The sequence below is a fragment of the Anser cygnoides genome, chromosome 1 (assembly GCF_040182565.1).
Source record: "Anser cygnoides isolate HZ-2024a breed goose chromosome 1, Taihu_goose_T2T_genome, whole genome shotgun sequence".
In the NCBI taxonomy this organism is placed as follows: Eukaryota; Metazoa; Chordata; class Aves; order Anseriformes; family Anatidae; genus Anser; species Anser cygnoides.
In genome coordinates, this window is record NC_089873.1 from 72,565,184 (window position 1) to 72,588,587 (window position 23,404).

At 42.1% G+C, this 23,404-nt stretch overlaps 1 protein-coding gene across 4 annotated transcripts in view; it reads right to left on the reverse strand.

Moving 5' to 3' along the window:
* Positions 1-23,404, reverse strand: part of ETV6 (ETS variant transcription factor 6) — a 146,106-nt gene that overhangs the window by 82,078 nt on the left and 40,624 nt on the right. For 2 of the 4 annotated variants that reach the window (XM_048053629.2, XM_066999891.1), the window contains exon 2: positions 16,149-16,278. The exons of 1 other annotated variant lie outside the window; for it this stretch is intronic. In XM_048053629.2, the coding sequence (XP_047909586.1) occupies positions 16,149-16,278 (130 nt within the window). The remainder of the gene's footprint in view (positions 1-16,148; positions 16,279-23,404) is intronic. One more of the 4 variants, XM_048053630.2, reaches the window with a different exon arrangement.

The following is a 23,404-nucleotide window of genomic DNA, read 5'->3' on the forward strand; positions in this document are numbered from 1 at the left end:
CCTACCCCTTCACAGGTTTATTTTGTTCTTCTTAGATCCAATTACACTTTCAGCCCCCTAAATATCTTCTTGCAACAATTTCCTCCATATAGTGATGCATCCTTATTCATGTATCTTTTATGTATGCTGCCCAATAACTTACTTCAGTTCTCTGGATTTGTTGTTCTGGAAAGAACTTTGAATACCTCTTCACCTTCTTATAGCAAGTGTGATTTCATAGCCACATGGTAACTAACGTTCTTTCTCCGTGTCAACCCATTCACTTAGGAAACTATCTTATCCTCAGACTGCAAAATCCTATCGTTGTCTTTAGTCTCTTGGGAAGCAGAAAACTGGGGAAGCAGAGAGTTGTGGTTAGGTTCCTTATCACAGCAAAAACGACACTGTGGATAAGACCACAGACTAAGTGGGACTGAGTTTGAACAAACACAAGGTATTAAAAAAAACTCTCTAGAAGTTCACGAGACTCAATAAGGAACTTCTACTTCCTAGCAATTTTGGTGCAAAATCATGGAATTGATGCAGAGTTGCTCAACAAACTGGTGATTGATTTTTGACAAATATCTTTGCTTCACTTTGCACTCAAGGGACATTCACAGGTTATAAAGTAAACCTCCATTCAAAATGTCATAAGCTACTCACATTCTTAACTGTTTTCTACTGAACAGCCCCAACATCTTTCTGGGTGAGATTTCCCTGTACTGTGGTCCCATACAAACACCAGGAGCTGAGCTACTGTCTCTCAAGAAGAAATGAGGAACTATTATTAAAATAAGAATAATTTACTGTCATCCCTATTCTGAGCGACACTTGGAGCAGTTAATTTAGCAGATGACCATAACTTCAAGCGGTAAAGACATGCTAGGCCTTTTATTCATACAGAAAACGATGATGTCCATGCTCTTCCAGTTGTCAGGATCTATTAAAGTGCAGTTCTCCTCAGATGCAAATTATAAAAAGTGTACATGCAATTTAGAGCTGGTTAAGAGACAGGTTTTGTACCACTTTAACTGTATTTTTACAGACTTTGCATTTTTGATGTTACATCAACTTACAATTGTTGTAAAAATGCTTCAGAGTGGGGACCGTGTAATTTCAGAATAAAACTATCAACGTAAACTACCTTTATTTACTTTCGTAGAATCATAGAATATCTCGAGTTGGAAGGGACTCACAAGGATCATCAAGTCCAACTCACACAGGTCTACCCTAAAATTCAGACCATGTGACTAAGTGCACAGTCCAAACGCTTCTTGAACTCCAACAGGCTTGGTGCAGTGACTACTTTCCCGGGGGAGCCTGTTCCAGTGCGTGACAACCCTCTCGGTGAAGAACCTCTTCCTGATGTCTAGCCTGAACCTCCCCCGCCTCAGCTTGACACCATTTCCACAGGTCCTCTCACTGGTGACTAAAGAGAATAGATCGGCACCTGCCCCTCCACTCCCTCTCGTGAGGAAGCTGTAGACCGCAATGAGGTCCCCCCTCAGCCTCCTCTTTTCCAGGCTGAACAGGCCAAGTGACCTCAGCCGCTCCTCATACGTCTTCCCCTCTAGTCCCTTCACCATCTTTATAGCCCTCCTCTGGACACTCTCCAACAGTTTTACATCCTTTTTGCACTGTGGTGCCCAGAACTGCACACAGTACTCGAGGTGAGGCTGCACCAGCGCAGAGTAGAGCAGGACAATCACTTCCCTCGACCGACTAGCGATGCCAGTTTGATTATTTCAGTTTCCAAAGTGGTGACAAGACTGTTTGTGAATTAGTCTTCACATTAGCAGTCTTTAGGAAGTGGCCGATGGAGTGCATTCAGTAAGAAAGTACTACATGCAGCTGACTGGGTTGCACCTGTAACTCTAATCTAACAGATTTCAAACCATATGCAATACTGCCAACTCTGTGCATCTGATCTCATAAAAACAGATTGAAAGATCATTTCACCTGGGCCTCTACTTTCAAACACAGGCTAACTCTCCAGAACCTGCTTCATGCAGCTGAGATATGGGGAGGACAGCACTGTGAGCCTACTGGGGAGAGCACGTAGCACAAGAGGTGCTGTCCACCATTTTTGTGTCCATTTTTTCTGATCATAAGCAATAATTTTACAACTTTGCCTAAAAGGGGTGGTTGTAACATGCTGTGTTAGTAAGTTTCAAGGGAAAAATGAAGAGTAATAGAATCTGTGTATGAAACCTAAGTTCTTGAGCTAGCCTCTTCTCCATCAGATCTAAGTATTTCAAACATGTACATACACACGATGTGTCAAAGTAAAAAATAAAAAAAATAAAATTGAAGCTTCTCAGCTTTGACAAATTTTGACTGCTAACTCTTCTCTGGGTTGAATTTTTTTTTGTGCATACATGTTCTCACTGCAAACAGCGGAGCACCAGAAAGGCCCAGGGTGGGAAGCAGTGCTTTCATGGTCACGCTGGATTCTCCCAGAAGTCACACAAGAAAATCACAGTTACGGAGGACTCACCACAATACTAAATATCCAACCGATTTGAGAGAGAGATGTTTGGATTTACCTCTGGGCATTCTGTTGAACCGAATCAGACACCAAACTTTGAGATTCAGCCATCATTACTGCACATGCCGATAATGCCGTGGTAGGAGGCTAACAGCAAACATTGACTCTTTACCAGCCCAGCTGCTTCAGGTCTGCCCACCACAAATACGGCTACTCTTGCTGTCACCCTCAGTCCCTCTGCTTGTTTTTCATTCTGATTTTAAAATTGAGAGAGGGTTTAAAAGTAGATGAGGACTGTAAATGTTCCATCTCTTACAGACATTGAGTGCTATCCCTTATTTGCATTCTGCTGAGCTCCAAGGCTCTGATTCTGAACCAAATCTTGAACTTCTACTGTACGTGACCCATTTGCTGCCACCGCACACTGTGCATTGCATCTGTGAGAACGATACAACATGGAAGTAGAGAACAACTCCTGTGATCTGGCTATGCTCCCTTTCAACAGGTGAAAACCACCAAGCAAGTTGCAGAGCAGTGATGAAACAAGCTCAATGTATTTAACAATGGTATTTGTCACCAGTGCTTATTAGTATTTAAAGAGCAGTAAAAAAAAAAAAAATACCTCTAGTAAGAAGATCAAGGTGCCTTAAACAATTACACACCCAGCAACACAGTAATGACTACCCATAGTAATGCAGCTAAAAGCCCAGAGGTAATAGGACTAAAGAAGTTTCCAAGGAAGCAATATACAAAGAAGTATGACACAGGAAAAAAAAAAAAGAGGGAACAAAGAAGTATCTGTGTTTTTCTGACAAAAAGCCTTCACTAAAGCACAGAGAGGAAGTGAAAGCCAACAAGGAGGTTAAAAACTGAAGGAGACAGATTGCTTGGAAGAAATCAGAACGGAAGAGAGACTAGGAAGGAGGAACTTGTATACATAAAGGGAGATTTCCCCCACTAGGAAGTACACAAGGACACACACAAGTGGCAGAACTGAAATGAGTAACTGGTTTGTGGACCAGCAGGGACCAGGGCTAATTCCTTCTGCACTACCGAGAAGGAGGAAGTGGAAAGGGAGAAATTCTCAGAATTGCATAAGACAAAAGTGGCACAGTTGTTCCTTCCTCTCTTCCCCCAACCACCGTTCAAAGTAGAAGCACAGCACAAAACTCCACGTTTACTTCTACACAAACATTCTGAATAAAGCCACAGCAGCTGCTAAGGCAAAGACAACTCCTATTGACAAGTGGATCCAGAAGGTCACACACTTTTTTTCACCCTGCAAATATCTATTAGGCTGGCTTGACAAACCCTTTCTGGTTCAGTACCAATGTTTTCATCTAGTACTTGTGCATTTTTACTCAGGAGAGTAGATCCACAGTTGTGCTTCCTGAACCTTTCTTTATCACTATTATTGATATCAGAGCCCAGGGCAGCAGGACTTTGAGCTCTAGAGTCTGTAAGGAGGGAGGGCTTAAATATCACAGCATCTCTCTGTTGGCTTGAGTTGGTGGAAATGTTCTTTAAAGCTCAGCATCAAAGCATTCACTGTATAAGCTGGAAGCTTTGGTTCTTGTGCCAGCAGTGACTTCTCCCCATAATTAATTAATACCATATTAATTGTGCATGTTCCACAGGCCTGTTGAGGAGGTGCGGCAAGACCTGCACACACAGATCAACCTTTTGGGTGCAGCCCCAGCGCACAGGAGGGAGAAGGTAATGACATTTCAAGTACTCTCCAAGGAGAGCAGATTACAAACGATGTGCTCAGGAGGCTGTGCAAGTTGCTTGCAAGCCCTGCAGTGGCACTTTAGCAGGTAACACACAGCAGGGGCAAGGAGGGATCTTCCACCAGCTGCACCCTTGTGCAATCTGATGGGATCCAGGCCAGCTCTGAGGACAACCAGCAGGCCAAGAGGAAGGGCCCATGGCAGCTGAGTACCCTCGTGGGTAAGATTTGGCCACAAGTCATAAGATCCTGCAAAACTGCTGGAAGAAGAAAGGGGTGGGAGGAGGAAAACAGAGATGAGTTGACCCAGTCCCTGCCATGCTGGGACACATCTCTCAGGTAACTGCCATTGGCAAGAAAGTCACACCCATCCAGTTGCTTTGACCATGGAGGAACCTGTGCTCCCCCTCAGAAAACCAAGAGGAGAGTTGAGACAGAAACCAGGGAGAAAAGAGGACACAGCCACCAACACCACCTGTAAAGCTGCATGTCCTCAGACACACTGCAGGATGCTGCTGGAGATGGCCACCCACCCATCAGCAGCCACATGAGACGCTTCAGCCCATGGGCAGATGCAAGGATTGAAACCAGCACTAAGGCCTACCTGTTGATGAGGGTGATTTATGGCATGGACTCATCCTCCATAAAACAATCATGCTGGTGGACACGTATACATTTTCAATTGCAATCTGAACAACGGGTACAGCTGGCCTGAAATCTAACCTGTAAAGAAGTTTTCACTCTACTGCTTGCACCAGATTAACTCATCTCTATAAAATTTTGTGTGGGTAAACAATTATTTGCTTTTCTGAAGGTATTGTGTGTTTGGCACTGCTAAAAGAACTATTTAAAGGAACAAAGAAAAACAGGACTAGCAAGGGAAAATTTTAGCTAGAGTCCAAAACCAAAAGCTGCAACATTAAAAATACATGAAAAAGAACCATAAAAAAAAGGGAGATAATACAGAAAATTTGCAAGGCTTATACACTAACAGCACAAATTTATCCCAACAAGTTACTTTTAGAAAAAGGGAAATCTATGCCTTACTATGAATGTGTTACAGCACATCCACAGAAAATACTAAAAAAAAAAGAAAAAGTAGTTAAAAAGAAGTGTAGATAAAGACCATGCTACCTATCCTGAGATTACAAGTCACCTTAACAAACTATATATAGAAAGAGAACCAATAAAAAGCAGACTTATAGCAAAACCATTGTGAATTCTGCTTAAGGCAAGTAATATTTTTTTTCTCATGAGGAAGGCTAAAGGCAATTTATGTTAACCATATAGAAAAGTAGCATTTTTTTCCTTTACAATGGCATGAGAAAGACAAGCAGAAATAAACAGACAACTAAACTTTATGTAATGTAATTAGTTGTATAAATACAGATTAAAAACTTAATCTGTGGATCTGGAGATCCAGTGAGTGCCAAATCTAAGACTCCAATCCTATACTGTCCCATTCTTTCATCAGTTTGAAAGAAAGGCTGAACAAGTCTCTCTACATTTTAAAAAATAAAAAGGTAGCTATTTATAGCTGCATTTATTGGAGCTGTTTCCTTATCAGGAAGCATGTAGCTGGGAATTACTGTCTGCCTACATCGGAAATTCTTTCAGAGATACAAAAACCCAAAAAGGAAATTTCCCTTCAAAAATATTCTTCTTTTTATTTTTTCCTGCTGGTGGGTTGAAAATAAAAAAAGTTAGTGCTCTGACCCGGTCACTGCCCATTTGGGAGGTCTGTTCTGTCAAGAAGCTTCAAGACACCTGAGGAGAACATTAAAAAATGCTTCTATAGACCTGAAAGAGCACTTTGCCATAGGAGGAGTCCCTCATCCCGTCTCTCCACTGAACACATACCACACTACACCTGTGCCTCTGAAGGCAGGAAGGACAGCTGGTGAATCACTGGAGATATTAACTTAATTTTAACTTGTCACAGCTTAATTTGACAGTTTCATTTTCTGATCTGTATAATTGCTGTAGAGTTACTTGACCCTGCTGTCAGTGGAGAACAGACACTTTCACTCAGTGGGATATAGAAGTATACAAAGATCAAAATCACACAGGCATATGTAATAAATAAAGCAGGTTGCCCAAGGCTATTCCCAGGGTATGATTTTTATGAGTAAAGATCTATAAGCAAAGATTTGGAGCTGAGCAAACATCCCAGTTCTTTGACCATAGAAAGCCCATCAGTGGTCACTGTTCATCAACTCCCAGCATCACTAATTGTATTCCTACTAAATATATAAACAACTCCACAGATCTTGAACAAAGATCACTGGTACAATAATAGTAGCATGCTAGTCCTGTACAAAACAAAGTTTGAACAAATATGTTCACTTCTTGTGTAAACATATTCATTCCACAAAAGGCAGACAGTGCACAAGCATCCACAGCAGAGGACTGGCTGACTCACAAGTGCTTTCCCCCTCCAAATACATCTGGAAAGTGATTTGAGAAGAGATTCTTAACTAAGGTGTTGGTGGCTGGGCCTCCAAATCTGGATAGAACCATCTTACAAAAGACTTCTTCAATGAACATACAAATCACTGAGTCCTTCTGCTCCAGCAGTAAAATGAGGAGTTGTAAATCAAGCATTTAATGGAGATTCTATCAGGCTGTACTTGTTAAGTATCAAGAAGGAGTGCCAGCACAGGGGAAAGAAGACATACAAGTAGTGCAGAAGGAAATCCAATGCAATAAAAAGGACATCAAATAATTGGTGTGTGTGTGCGCGCGTACACACACATCTCATTACATTAATCCCAAGTGCCTTGAATCTGTAGTAGGTTTCTCCTCACAAACGATGAGCCCCTCTAATGCTGGACAGTGGTGTTCTCTTCCAATGTTCAGAGGCTCAGCCCTGTTTTATTATTACAGGACTGGACATAGCATGCATGGCCTGTTGCTTCTGAAGTTGTGTGTTTTTGGGTTTTTTTTGTTGTTTTTTTTTTTAACCACACTTCTGTTTTTTGTTGCAAGGTGCTCGACACAAAACGGTTTGTTATTGTGGAGTTTCTAGTCATGACTTACACACAGTCTGTCTTCTGTGTCTTCTTTAACTGCAGCATTATTATAAGTATCGGGCTCTTTACATTAATTTTAGTTCTTAAAAAGATTAACGTAGAAGCATTTGTAACATAACACAAACGAAAAAAATAAATAGACACATTTGGGATGGAAAAAGAAAAAGCAATCTAATTTTAGATTCAGTGATCTTGACAGCATCCCTTTAAGACAAAGCTAAAAATGCTTCAAACACAGCAATACCATAAATGTCCTGCTGCTTTTGATTCTTATTCCTCCCCACACTTTCCAGGGGAATTCCACTAGGGATCGGCTTGAATCCCACATTAAAGGGACAATGCTCCCTTTCCCCTCTGAGCAGAGGTGAGTCTGTGTTTTGAAGACTTAAAACCCTGGAGTGAAGATTTGAAGGAGTATAACAGACTGGCTTAGTACCACTGGGAATCCCACACCACAACCTGTATATGCCCCAAAGCATGGGTCTCACCCTCCCACCTTGGGGCTGCTTTACAAGTTCCCTCTAGGATAGGAAGGATCCTATCCTTCCACACACTTTGACTGGGATTGTCACTGCAGGAAAACACTGCACTAACTTCGTCTGCGTATATACATGCATGTGTGTGTGTGTGTATACAATATGATACACACACACACACAAAAATACGTGTATACATAAATGCATATATAAATTAACAAACAAACAAAACAACACTCAAGTCCAAAATACTCTCTCAAGAAGCAGAAGCCAACTCACAGCACTGTCCCTCTAGGACACTTTTCACACTTGATCTGGATGCCTCTGCCAACAGTAACTAGGCAGCGGTAAGGAGATTTAGGGTTCAACTCGCCTGCTGTTTGTATCAGGCGTGACACCTAAATGGTCCCCGAGTCACCCCGCTGTAAACCTTGTGACAAAGGGCTCAGTTTCCCAGAGGTGATGAAAAAAGACCACGTCAGAAAAATGTAAACCAGGATTTTCCTGATGCAAAGGTCACGGTTTTCACAGCTGGATCAGTGATGAGGGTTTAGCCCTCCCAATCCAGCATATTCTGGATCAAGTTCTTTCAAGAAGAGTGGCTGCATCTGTACTGTGTTCAGACATGGTGCCAGAATGAATCTGAGACTGGGCTTCCCACCCATCCAAATTACCAGCCTGTATGATTGCTTCAAAGCTGGCTGGAGATTCACTGTAAGAAACACCCAGGAGGCAGGCTGTGCTTTATAACACACCCAAGAGGTCAAAGGCCTGCCATATCGATAAACTACATTTTGCTAAGCTTTAGCATACATCCTTTGCTTTTGTGGCACGATCTGAAGCAAGCAAAAATACAGACAGTGGTCCCTGATATTAGAGAAAATCTGTAGATGAGTTAAATTCAGATAAGCCACTGGGGAAACTGGCCTTTTAGGCAAGAGACAGGTATAACTGACCTCTCAGAATCACAGAATCATCTAGGTTGGATGAGACCCCCAAGACCACCTAGTCCAACCTCTGACCTAACACTAACAAGTCCTCCACTAAACCATATCACTAAGGGCTACATCTAAACGTCTTTTAAAGACCTCCAGGGATGGTGACTCAACCACCTCCCTGGGCAGCCTATTCCAATGCCTAACAACCCTTTCAGTAAAGAAGTTCCTCCTAATATCCAACCTAAACCACCCCTGGCACAACTTTAGCCCATTCCCCCTCGTCCTGTCACCAGGCACATGGGAGAACAGACCAACCCCCACCTCGCTACAGCCTCCTTTAAGGTACTTATAGAGAGCGATAAGGTCGCCCCTGAGCCTCCTCTTCTCCAGGCTGAACAATCCCAGCTCCCTCAGCTGCTCCTCGTTAAGACTTGTTCTCCAGACCCCTCACCAGCTTCGTTGCCCTTCTCTGGACTCTCTCGAGCACGTCCATGTCCCTCTTGTAGCGAGGGGCCCAAAACTGAACGCAGTACTCGAGGTGCAGCCTCACCAGAGCCGAGTACAAGGGGACAATCACTTCCCTAGCCCTGCTGGCCACACTGCTTCTTATACAAGCCAGGATGCTGTTGGCCTTCTCGGCCACCTGAGCACACTGCTGGCTTATATTCAGCCAGCTATCAAACAATACTCTCCCTTGTTCATGCTTTTCATCCTAACAACTAGATGTAATTCACAGTCATGAAGGAGCCAGGCCCAGTCACTTCACTAGGGCTGACCAAAATAATGGTCACTGAGGCTGAAAGGACGGCTAGCTAGCATTTCCGCAGTCCAGCCAGCCTGTCAATAGATTATTATGAGTTATAAATTGTGCCTTAAGACCACAAAAAAATTATGATCTACTAAGGGAGGCACTGCTAAACAGTGTAAACAGATAGACCCTGCCCTTAGTAGCTCACAATATAAATGTGCAAGAAAAGCCCACAGTGGAAGAAGATGCAACAGCAGAGAGATCAAACATTCCAAACAGCAAGGTGGTAGTGAACAGTGCAATTATTCTGTTTTTTTTTTTTTTTTTTAATTATTATTATTTGTGTGGTTTTTTTATTTGTGTGTTTTTGTTTGTTTGTTTTTTGAGTGGATTGGGATTTCTTAGAAAAGTACAAGCTATCCAGAGAGAGAATAAAACAAAACATAGAAAGGAGATGAGGGGGAGAGGCGAGCCTATAAAGGACAGCAAGAGGGAGGAATGAGGCTTAAGTGGCCATATTGTGAGAGAAGAGCAAAAAGGGGTATGGAAAAAGCCAATCATCTCAGAAAGAGGCCAGTTCAGATCCTGTTAGATTCAGTGGGAATCATAGCACTCATTTCAGTGGGACCAGGATTAGTCTCAGAGTCATTAATTTGACATTCTGGCCACCTCGCACAGTCCCTTTGTCTTATGAAGCTTTTATTTTATTTTCCCTGAATGTGCGTCAGTTAGTTTTGTTCCACAAAGATCCTTCCAAAGCAAATATTTTTATTGCTTGCTGCTCTAAATGTGGCTTAGGGTGAAGGGCTTTTTTTCCCGTCTCACTACATACTTTCAGTTCAACGCACTGAATATTCTAGTAACTAAATAACAATATGCTTAATACTTCGAAGTGGCTGTTCCAGCTGCTAGCCAAAACTGCAGAATAATTAACAGGTGCCAAAGGATTAATAAAAGGAGTAGCATAATTAATAGACACTACACAGAAAAAATGGATCCTTGGCAACCCTGACAGTGTTGCTGTTTCCTCCTCCTTTATTGTTTCCTGCATTCCCTTAAAAAAAGAAAACTGGTGCCCTTAAAACACAAATGACGCATCTAAACACCAATGTATGATCAGGAAAAAGAAACTCTTGCTTGCTTTCTTTAAATTAATTTTGGGTCTGATAAATGCCTTAGGTTAAAGTACCCACCAACTGAAAGCCCTTCAACTGCTTGGCCTGCCCTTCTAACTCATGTCCTGACTTAACCATGACAAAGAGGGCCTTTTTGCAGAATGTGGTACAGCTAGGGCCACGAAGATGTACAACCAGCACAGAGTCACGAGACTGTTCTCCACTGAATTAGAGTTTCAAATACCAATAAAAAAAGGCATGCAGGAAGATTCCTATGAAGTACTCACTTAAAAGTTAAAGTCCTTAATACAATCATGTCAGAAAATTAAACAGATTTCCTTTCTGTCCTCCTCAATGAAGGCAGTAGAACAGACAGTAGATACAAGGGACACAAAGATGTTAAGATAAAAAATATGATCAGACTAGCTGTATATGACCAGAACTATATGCTCTGAAGTTCATCAAAATCATCTGTAGCCTGGAACATATCCCAGACTGGAAAACCAAAGACCAGAACCCAAGCTTGCATTTGAAACAAGGAGTTCTCAAAGAATTTTACAAACAGGTTCCCATCTTCCTCCGCCTCCCAAGCCCCCATCCTAAAAAGTGAGTGAAGTCAACATGATGACAAACACCACATTCCCTATGTAAAAGTTCTCCCTTTTGAGGTGATGCATGTACTGTGACCTCTGGGGGTGCCTTTTCACTCTGAATATCAGTGCAGGCTGTCAGGAGTTCAAAGAAAGGCAAGAGCAATAAAAGTTAGTTGCTGCCAAGAATAATTGGTATGTGCGTACAGAAAAGAATGTGCAACGTGCCTTGCTATGACAATGGGTTGCAGGCATATAAAGGATGCCAACACTAAAGAAAGAAGAGTAATTAGTGCAGAGGAAGAAATGAACTCTTGTTCACGCTTGTATCAATAGAGAACACTGAAATCTTTGCCTGTGAGATAATGTCCATCTCCTTAAACAAACACATGCGTTCCCAAAGGAAGGCGCCCTTCAGAGATAAAAATCAGACCGTACAAATTGACAGAAATGTGTAAGGGGGAACGCTGCTTTACAGGCAAAGACACAGATCAGAGCATGCAACAAGTCCTTTTTCAGCATTGATATTTCTGTCTCTCTTCTTAAAGAAGTTTTATGTTCTCTCTGAACATAAAAAAAATAATCATGAAGCCTTTAAGCACATAATTACAGTTGCTGTTCTAGAAGAGAAGGCAAAACACCTTATTTTTATTCTGTATATTAAAAAAAAAGGAAAAAAGGTTGTTTTCTCTCTGACTTATTGCATATTAAGACATATCCATAACTTAAATGGAGTTCCCTCTATTCTGCTCCAAGAGTTTTTTACCCCAAGGTATTGGCCATAGCAGAAAAAGAGTAACTAATAGCATTGAACCAGATAAAAAAGGTTTTTGTTTGTTTTTGTATTAAAATCTGTTAAAAAAAAGAGAGAAAACTTTTTCTCAATTGTAATATGAAGTAAGCTTCCTTGGAGTTAAGGGGTATGCAAATAGTTTCACAGCTTCCATCTATCTCAGCATTCTCCATTATCACAGTATCTGGGCAGACACTTTATTAATCTTCACAACTTCTAAAAAAAATCTATGCAATCACCGTTTTTTCATTTTAGAGTAAGGAAGCTAAATCAAGATGCCCAAGGTCACAGAAGACACCAAGGGCAGAGCCTTGTATGAGAACTGAACTTGCTTCTCTGGAGTTCTTGGTAAACATCTCCATTTTCCAAATGTTCTCTCTACCTGACTTCAGTGCAGTCTGGTAGAGATTAGATTTGCTGCAAAGTTACCACAGCACACACACCAGGGACAAAGAGCAAACTGGAGATGACTGTACATTCTGACTACATACTTAAAATAGAGGAAAACAGTCTCCAGCTCCCCACTAACAGTTTATTTACAACGCTCCCAATACTTATTTAATAAATAAGAAGTGGATGTTAGGCAAATGTCTATGTTTATAAGTATGGGTCAAAAATCTCTTACAGAGAAGTACAATACCAGAGAAAATGTTGCACTATCAGAAAATCATTCTCACTATTCCACAGCTTTATAAATAATACAGCTGATTACACTGCAGTTCTATACTACAGGAGTAGTAGCTGGGAAGAAACTTGCTAGTTAAAAAAGAAAAGGAGGTGTAAGAATGGAAAAAACTTTTCACATCAACCCCAGGATAAGGGGTTTCTCTGTAGACTTCAATCTGTGTTGACCAAAGAGAAAGGAGAAGTGCTTTGTATGCTTGCAGCTAAGAGGGATATGCATCCCACTCTTCCAAACTTTTCATTTCTCTTTTCTCCAGTCTCTGGATCAAGTCAGGCCAGCATAGCTAAGAACCATGTGCTCACCAAACAGTGAGGAATAATTCATAGAACCAAAAGAAATTGTTCTACTAATTGTCCAGATACTATTGGCTATTAGCACCTTTAAAGTGCTCTTAAACATTAGCAAAAGTGAAATTTCTAATAGGAAGGTACAGAACACAGTCCGAATCTATCGAGTGCATTTCATGGTCCATCTGAAACATTTCTCTCTTGTTCTTCTCCTCCTACATTGCCACTGAAGGTGAAAATCAGTGCTTGGGCAAACTGTTACTTTCACAGTTGCACTTGTAGCACAGCTCTTGAATTCGCAAATTGGCAGAAATGAAAATGTACAGTTTAGGACAGTGAACTCTTGCCTTTGGTTTGGTAAATGTCATCAGAATTTCATGAAAATAGAGAATGAGGGGAGTCCTCTCCAACTACCAGTTCTGTGCATGGCTGCAGACACTTACCAGATTTCCCTGTTGCATTGGAGTGAGGGTTAAAGGAAATTCTTAATCTTTATATAATGCTTTACCTAATCAACAAAAACAATAATAAGAATGGAACCAAACAAAAACTCAGATTTAAAAAACCCTCAGACTTTGGATCTAGATCTAGTCTTCATACATAGTAGCACAGTCTGAACTAGAACATGGCTACTTTCCCTTTTAAGGTAGTTCAGATCTGGGTCCAAATCTGTGCCTCAGACATCTCTAAAAAGTGAGAGGGGTACATGCACGATTTGCAAAATCCCATGTTAATACCTCTTGAACCTCATGACCCCAAATCCAAATGGTACTTAGCTTTTTCTATACCTGGTATTAGGAAGACTGCTCCTGGAATATGATCTTGAGCTCTGATGTCCTCATTTTAAGAAGGATGTCTTAGATGAGAAACAGTTCACAAGAGATGATACAAAAATAATTTGAAATCTAGAAGCAGTACAGAAAGATTGACAGCTTTGAGAACCTCTCTTCCTATCCAGTTTAGCCAAGAAAAGGTTAAGAAGTGACTTTATCTAAAAGCACCTATATCAAGAGTAGTCTTTTGACAGTATTTAGCAGGAAAGGCGATAATGAGATCTAATAGTTTGAAAATGAAGATTGACAAATTCAAACTATAAATAGGGCACTTAAAAAAAAAAAGCAGCAAATAGGGAGGATAATTAAGCATTGAAACAACTTACGTAGAGGCCTTCTATCCCCTTCATCACTTAAGTCTTTACATGGAGAGAAGAAATCTTTCAGCATAACATGCTCAAACCCTTACTGAACTTAAAGGCTACTATAACTCAGGTAGTAACAAATTATTTTAGAAATGCATAACGGTCCCTTCTGGCTCAGCTATGAATCTGTATACTTTAAACGGTGGTTCTTAATGTGACTATTATTGCATACTGAGCTAAAAAACACTATACTGACATGTACCATAACTAGTAAGGCTATGTAAACGTGCTTCGCATTGTTTATTATCTGATACACCGACTTTGTGGAAGGATATTCCACAGATGCTTAATGATTAATCTTCTATGTTTTTACACTGTAGCACATCAGACTGGTGTGGAAGTATTAATGGGATGAAAGCCTCCTTGCAAGTTTAAAAATATGCCAATCAAAACAAAATAAAAAAAAATAAAAAATCGAGGCAAAAGTTGAATCACACCTAAAATAGCAGATAAAAAAGCTTTGACTGAAAGGAAACCCTTTAAACTTCACACTTTACCTAGCATGCCGGCTAGCTGATGGGAAGGAAGCTGGTAGTAAATACACTGAGTGCCCCACCTCTTTCAGTATCAAGGGTCTCCGCCTTCCCGTCTTGTGCATCTGCTAAACCCAGTTGGGAAGGCAATAATTAATTTGAAAGCCAGCCATGATCCTAGGTTTGGAAAGGGCAGTGACTCCCAATGAAGAATTAAATAGCACCAACTAATGGGATGAAAAGGAAAAAAAAAAAATCTCGGGCTAAAAGCCACGGTGTGGAGAAGCACTGCTTCTGTGTATGATTTTTTCCTCTAAATTTTTGACATAATCTTCAAAATGCGTTCTAAGTGCCACAGCAAGTCCTCCCTGACTGGGGAAAGAGGCCAGAAGCCACATGCACAGGCAGGCATGCTCTGGGAGCTCTGGAATACTGGCAGAGGCCAGAGCCAGGCAGAAAGGCTGCGGTGCCAGCTTGCATTCCTGCGCATCAGAAGTACAACCTGGGCTATGCTGCAGAGCACAGGCAGAAGGGAGCAAGAGGCAACAGCAGGCAAAATCACGACTGTGCAGAAAACAGCATGGGCAAGGAGTGATCCTGGGGCAGTGCAACTCACTGGCCTGCAAGCGAGCAAGCACAGGATTACTGAAGTGCTGGGAGAACAGTTTGCATCCAGAAAGGAATGTGCCTGAAGATTGCTGAGGACAGGAATGAGAACATCTCATGATAAACATGGACTTTTTTTTTTAATAGACTACCTCAAAGACCATTTCCTTTTCTAAAATCCCAAAGACATCTGTGGGTTAGCAACACAAAGTTAGTTTGCTGCTGACCTTGTTGCTGCTTGTTGTTCAACTACCCCAGGAATGTGACACCTGAAAAAAGTTTTCTTAAAACCTCTCTATTTACATCAGAACTGTTTCCTCTCTAAAAAGGAAAATTCCACACTTCCTCATCCCCGCCCTATCTCACTAATTCACCTCTCAATGGCCAACAGCCCTTGGCCTTTCCTATTCCTCAAACATTAAATCATTTCAGTAAGGAAGTGCCTGGCTCTTGCCTCGCCCCCAGCTCCAGCTTTTGTTCCAATGTCAGGGCTGTGCCCTTCCTCCTTTGCAGCATCCTTTTGTGCACAGCTAGGCCCTTTCTTCCTCTTTCCCCACTGCTTCTGTCAGTGCAGTAGTAGTGTGTCTGGGCACCAGGAGCATTTACTACTGAGACCCGTAACAGCCTAAAAAATACATCTGTCACAGTTTGTGAAACTGACCTTGTGCCACAGCACATCACTGAGAAACTCCCACTACTTGGACAGATGCACAGTGCTTCCCATCAAAATAAAACCTCCATGTTTTTCCCTGTCATGAGAAATAAGCCCAAATTTTGATGAGAAGTGGCAGGGGGGAGATGACAGAAAATAACATCTGCGCTGTAATTGAGTGAATTCCATTGTTTAAAAATAATATAGAGAGAATCAAACTAGCAAAAGCTTAGAAAAAAGTCTAAAGCCAAGGGCTTCCCCCACTTCTCTTCCATGAAAATAAATAAATAAAATCACCCCCTCACCCTGCCCCGCACCCTCCTCAGCTGCAAGAGGCATGCCTCCGCACTGACACTCACGCAGGTGTGCTGGCAGTCTGATCGTGTCTTCCTCCATCCTTATCGCTCGAGGCACTGGGACATGTAGTGGTGTCGAGGAAGTGTGATTTGGTACCGGGCTCGCTGGAGGTGTGTAGGAAATTCTTTCCTGCTGTTAAAAAGAAAGCAAGGGGGAGAGGGTAGAAAAAAAGAGAGGACAATGTAAACTTTGGAACAGAGGTGTGAAACCAAGCCAGGGAGGGGGATGCAGGAGGGGGGATGGAGGGGTATGCATGGTGGGGCCAAACGGCACCGGGGGTCACGGCTGGACCACAGCCTGCTCCGAGCCTGCAGCCAGAGACTGAGCAGCTTTTACAGTGATGGTTTTAATTTTCAGGAGGCCCAAGAAGTTTCCAAGGGTTTTCTCAGAAATTTGCTAGGGGAGGAAAGGGAAGTGACACAGAAGTGGGGAGCCTGAGTGGGTTTTATGTCGGTGAAAATCTGACAGCAACAACATTATATGTGCAGGCGTACTGTTACAGAAAGCACTAAAAACACTTAATCTTGTGCTAACAAAGATCTGAGCTTGTTTATTAAGTATTCAACAGTTCACACCTTCAGAGCATTTTAAAGACATTGGTTTTCTGCAGCGAAGACAAAACTAAACTATCACTGAAAAGTACCCTATCTACCACTGAGTAATGTGGCACTTTTTTTTTTCTTCCCACCTAAACTAGTTACCAGCACTTTCTTTGAAGTAGTTTATCTTGCAACCAAATAAATCAGCATACAGAAAGCAGCTAAGCAAGGACAGCAAAATAGAGTTAAAGGACAATCTGCAAAAGTTGTGTTAGGTTCATAATTGTCACTTTATTTTTTTTTTTTTTTTACTAATGAAAATGTCTGCCAAGAAATTCAAGACTGAAATTTCATCCGATCTGATGGGAAAACTCTTCCATATTCTAAACATGACCTCCAATCACAAAATAAATTTTACCCTTTGTAAATAAACATAGCCACAATTCAGTAGAAACATAAAGAAATCATTATCATATGTTTCTTGGAAGGCAGTGCATATTATGCCCCAGAATTGGGCTGCCAACATTTAATGATGGCAGTGCAAAGAGCGTGGATTTACATCCACATTCTGTAGAAGCAAAAGGAGCTGCTTTTGCTCCCAAGTGTTTGCAGGACAGTATAGGTGCAACTCCCTACCCTCACCCTGATCTCTGGCAAGTGGAAATGACAAGCCCTGTTGGAGGAAGAAAAAGTAATCACTTCCATTACAAACTACAACATTATCATGGCTGTGCAACAGGGAGTTGGACTGACACTGATAGAGGCACCTGTACAACATAACATTAGCACCCTCACTGCCAGCAAAGGGAAGTAGAGCTTTGTACAATATGAGTAAATAAATATACTAAACAGAAAACTCTTTGGGCAGACTAGGTGACATGTCCAAAGAGAAAAGGGCCATGCAACACCTGGAAAGTCCCGTGTCTCTCAGCCACTGCTTCTAACCAAGCCCAGGTCAGCCTGGCATAAGGTGCTGCTATCAGGTACCTGCTCAGGTAGAAGCAGGAGTCTCACCTCAATGTCTGGATTCCCACCACTGTACTTTATCTACCGCTGCTGACTGTCAGATGGAGAATAAGCAATCCATTTTAACACTACCTGTTCTGGGTTTAGGCTGAGTGGGATGGCGGGCTGATTCTCACTCCACCACCACTACGTTGCTAATTCTGTGAGCACAGCCTCCCTGGCTTTCAGCATACTACTTTGTACCACAAACTGTTCACTTTTATGTTCCAGTCTTCCACAGTGTCCTTCAGTGTCTTACTCTGTCCACTCAGGCTTGGCTTTTGTCCATCAGCTCTTATGAATTTAGGTATTCTTCATCAACAGGGATGTTCACTAGGACATGCTTGAAAGACACACCTGTGGAGCTTTCTGCTCCACAGCATTCCGCTTCTAACTTACACAGTTCATTCCCTGACCTGAAATGGCTGGCACTAGGCCTCACACTCCTGGGAGGTTCAGATCCATGCCCAGAGCACATCCTGCAGCCTCACTGGGAATTTGCACCTTCTCATCAGTGGTGTACATACGAGCGATTAGCAACAAGACCAGCCACTTCCTAGCATTTCCTGCTGCGATCCACAGCTCAGATAATCGAACCACACTGCAGCTGCTCATTTTGTTTATAGAATATTTATAAAAAGAGGAACACTTCTGAAACACAGCCACACAGATGCTTGCCTCTGCAAACAGGCACTAGAGGACAGATGGGAGACCTGAAGTCCTTTTCCCCCTGGAGAACACAGGGTGCAGACTGACCTCAGGTCCCACTTCATGCTCACACAAATACTCAAATCACCACTGCAAAGTCAAGTGCTGAGCATCTTCAAAGGGCCTTCTCACTGGCCAACAGCAGGAGGAAAGTAAAAGAAGCAGACAAAACTAAATCCAATGCATTTCCCTCAACACCCAGAAGGTGCTATACCAAAACAAGATGTAATGCATGCAGTACAAGCTGCCTTTCCCTCAGCACTGATTAACCTCCTAAAGGCGTATGGTAACCCGATTAATACCAAGACAGTTGCATGGAGATGTACTGTTTTAAGTAAATACATTTGATTCATTGTTTCCTAGTATTCATAAGAACAGGACAGCAGAAAACAAAAAGAAGTTGTGGAAATGCAGACTCATTCATTCTGTCCCAGTTATTTTTTCCACACAACTTAGATATCCACAGTAATGTGTGAATTGGTAATATTTGCAGAAAACATTTTAAAGGTACAAAGGGGAATTAGTTCTCTGGCTCTTATTTGTGCCTTTGAAATGTCCTCTCTTACCAATTCTGCATTTTTTCCAGCACCTTTAACCCAACTATCAAAGCAATCTGCAGACATTAGGTAAGTCTTTTTCTTTTTATTAGACACATAGGCAACCTGAGTTACAGAAAGAGCAAAGCTCAAATGAGCTAAGTAATTTCAGAGTTAAGCTGTCTTGAAAAAAGACCGCATGTGCCTCTCAAGTGCAATAGACTTAACAAGTGCATCCTGAAATAGTGGCCCTCGTAACTGTCCTGGCCAGATTTCCAAAAGGTGTGGAATAGTAAAGTCACAGGGAGGTCAAGTCACTGGGCTCGTGAAAAAAAATTAACATCATCCCTGTTTGCAGCATGAGTCAGTAACATGGCTGGAAGCAGAACTGCAAACATCATTCCAGCCCTGCAACCTACCATAGCTCCGTGCTTCAACCATACACAGCACCCTGCCTACACAAGAGTGTGAATGCATGAGGTCACACATGCTTCTCCAGTATTTTTGAGGCTCTTAAGAGTCACGCTTCCACAAGATATCTGTTGTCTTCATACCAGTGAAAACAGATTGTTTGAGAACGGTTGTGGAGTTGTGAAGATAAAAAACAAGTGGTACTTTTCCTACAGGATCCATCAAACAAAATATGGCTGGTATCTCATGCTCTTAAGGTTATGCAACCAGATACTCTCCTACAAGAACTTTTTCTGAAAGAGTTTCGTAACCAGTCAGTTAAATATTTTCCTTTGCATTAAGGCCAAGAATAGATGGTTCAATGGTAGGGTTGTTCAAGCAACAGCTTGGGAGGCAGGATAGGTAGTACAGGGAGCAGAATCAGGATGAACCTCATTGTGTGTACTTGAGCCTTGCTGCAGTTTAGTCTACTAGTAAAAGAGGCTAAGTCAATACACATTTGTTGTGGTCCTCAGATTATTGGCGATGAGTGCTAGGAAAGAGTTTGGCATTATTGCATTCCAGATTCACCATGCGCCAAGGGACTCTAGAAACACTTAAACCCACAAGGGATCAAATGCTCAGCCCCAAACAACTAGAATCTACAAACAACTTCAAAAAATAGCAGATCCCTAACATTTTGCAAGTAGCCACAACGCAGTAGATAAAACAAATGGCACCTTGCCTGCTGTGATAGTTTTTGAAAGGCTTTCTTTAGCTCACACTGAGTCAGGGAAGTTTCACCATGAAATGTCACCTTGATTACAGGAAGTCAGCCTTCACAGAGTTTACTCTAGGGGTTGCTCCAGTGGCTGGTGCTCCAACAGTATCACTGAGACAACCACCCAGGCAGGACTGCTGAGACCACAGAATGCTTTCAGCTGCCCTATCTAGTAGGGACTGATTTAGATATATGCTTAAGAACCAAGACAAGGTACCTTTTTTTCTTCTTTGTACTAGGAAAGTACGAAATACTAAATATCCAGGTGCTGAGAAAGCCTCAGATCAAACCATCCTGTCTAAAAAAAGTAAGGTAACTTAACAAGCTGTATTGATCATGACTACCTAGTGGAAGTGTACTTAACAGCTGACCAGACTCCTGAAGCCACTACACACTGATTTCACATTGAAGAACTGAGATAGATCCTTTACAGACAAAACCTAAACAATTAGAAAATTCTGGTTAGGAACACAAATTGTTCATACTGCTGGGTTTTAAATATACATGTATATCCAAATCGTAAAATTAAATTTGTAGTCGCCTTTTAATAATAGTTAAAAAAAGTTTAACAGTTGAGGATGAGTGACATTGCAATTAAAAAACAACTTCACACCTTTGCTAAATGTACACCCTCCTAAACTCTGAAACAGTGACCTTCATTACAAAAGTTCTCCAGCTTGCACTCTAACAGTCTTGTCCCTTTATTAAGTCTTCTCTGATGGCATGCACAAAAGACATATAATTTCACATAAATTAAAATAAAATACATAAAGTATGGTAAGCAAGCCCCTTTGTTATCCCAATGACATGACATTGAAATAGCTGGATTGAGTGGTATGCCAAAATGACTTTTTTATTTATTAATAAAGCAAAGAAATATGTTACCAATGCAGCAGCCTCCAGGAAATCAAAATGGCCAATGTTGTCTGCAAATACGCTACGTTGGATATAAGGCAGCTGACTTATCACTGTGTAAAAACCTATTCCTGTACTTAATGCAATGATATTACAAAAGGCAAGTCAACCAAGAGAGAAAGTTGATATGCACTTGCCACCCAGGCTGCTGGTGTGCCTCCATCACTCTGCCCATCTCATTACATTTCCTGCTTACCCTAGCTACTCCAAACGGCCAAGGCTTCCTCCAGCTTCCCATGAGAAGTGGGTGGTACCACTAGGTGGAGATATGGAAATTTGGGTTGTGGTAACTATTGGGGGGCAAACAATTAGAAGTAAAAGAGCAGAACATTACCTGTTGTGTCCTCACAGGCTGTCCTTACTCATTGAGATGCTGCTTTAAAGGGAAGCTCCCAGCTGCCTGGGTATCATCCTATCACCCTACTCCAGTTCCTCACCTGTGGGATGCGTTCAGAGAGGGCAGCACTAGCAGGTGTGCTGAGGTTTTGGTGCCCTCTTTGATTCTGGGGAAGCCCTGGCTTAAAAAACCCTGAAGTAACACACTCTTGGATTGCGCAAATCCAGGTTTGAAATGTATGGTTGTAGCTCTCGGGACCACAGAAGCCAATGCTCTGCATGTAAAACCATACACCCCAAATCATGGAGGATGTTCAGCTCTGCAAGGACACATCACCAGGGCTTCCACCTCCTTCAGCAAACATATCTAGAAATGGAAAGTGGTAAGACAGGTTCTAGGGACCAGGAGCTGGGGGAGCCTGGAAGTCTGGGGCGGGGGGGCTGTCTTTGCTACTGTGGCTCTTCTTAGGCATGGGTGCCTTGGGTAAGTCAGCAGGAAAAAATAGCCTTGGAGGAGAGTGCTGCTGGTGGGAAGGAGCTGCTTGCAGGAAAGCCTCAGAGGGCCCTGTATTTCTGGGCACTCAACAGGGCTATGCCAGCAAACCTGCCGAAGATTAGCACAGGAGTCGACAGCAAGAGAGCAAGCATCATTAGGGAAGAAAGTCAGGAGAAGAAGAAAGGGAAGGAAGATGTATGCAGTGTTCACCAGTGTTTTGTGTGCAATGCTACAGCTGGATATAAAAGTCCAAGAGACCACCCACAGTTACAGGGTCTAACGCAGGGAGGAGGGAGGAAATCGGAGCCCCTAAGAGTCTGTACAGCACTGGGTATACAAGTAAAATATTGTGGGATTTTGGTCAATGTTGTAGCTTGCATACTCTAACTGCTGCCAGGGAAGAAGGATCAGGCTCCAGAAAAAGAAAAGTAGAGCTCTGCAGTATCAGGGTATGAATTAAACTCTCCACTTCCCTCCCTTCCCCCAGTTGCTGTCGTCTCCTTAATTTCCATGGCAGACTTCTCATTTTTGATCCCATTAATACAGCAATTCACGTCAAATCTATAGCAGCATAATCAGCACACTATCAGTAATTAGAGAAATTAAAACAAACACAGCTCTCTGGAATGGACCTTATGCAAAGTAGCACTGGGAAAAGATTAACATCTCATTTCCTGCACACAGGGAGCAGAGATTGTCTCAGTGACCTTAGTGATTTTGTGAAGTTCAGTTCCTCCCCGCCTCCTGCCTTCAGCCTGCCTCTGATGAAACTCCCAGCACAGGGGCAGGAGATGGCTACCCCCTCAGGTCTCAATCCTCACTCAGGCAGATAAAAGACAGAGAGGTGCAAAAGAAAGGGAAGGGGAAAGGAGACAGTAGGGAAGTTCATGCCTCTCCCAAAATGATTACAGCCACTGCTCTAATCAAATTTAAGTCTTACGGGCAGCAATATTAATGCATTCAAGTGTTGTGAGAAGGCAGCTTGCGGAGGTCAATCTTGTTGTTGAAAATGCCATGAAAGGGTTCTATTATTGTCTGAGCACCTCAAAATATCTCTAACAAGCAAACATAAATGAAGCAAGAAACTTGCTGAACCACATTCTCAAAAAGTATCTCTTCACTAAGGTCACTGCTAATATGGCAGAATAGAGGGTAGAAACAGGCTGAAGGAAGATAACATCAAGTAAAACTACAAGACAATACTCAGGCAAAGAGCTTAGTAAGATTTAAGAAAGGATTATTCATTTCTATGAATAAAAAAAGACTGTTGTCCATAGATATCCAAGGGAGGCATCATAAAATATATATGGGAGGCAAATCCTGGTTCAAAAATTGCAAGAGGAATTGTCAGACACCAAGATGGGAGTAAAGCCTTACCAAGTCGAAGCAGGAGACCCTTCCAGGCTCCACAGAGAGGCAGCAAAGCTCACAATTGGCCCACCTGGCCTGCTACTTCAAGGCAGAAGTCAACCTTGAATTCAACTGCCTGATGTTAAGAAGAAACTCCAGCTCCATGTGGTCTCCCACGCTCCCTTCCACCTATAACTACGAA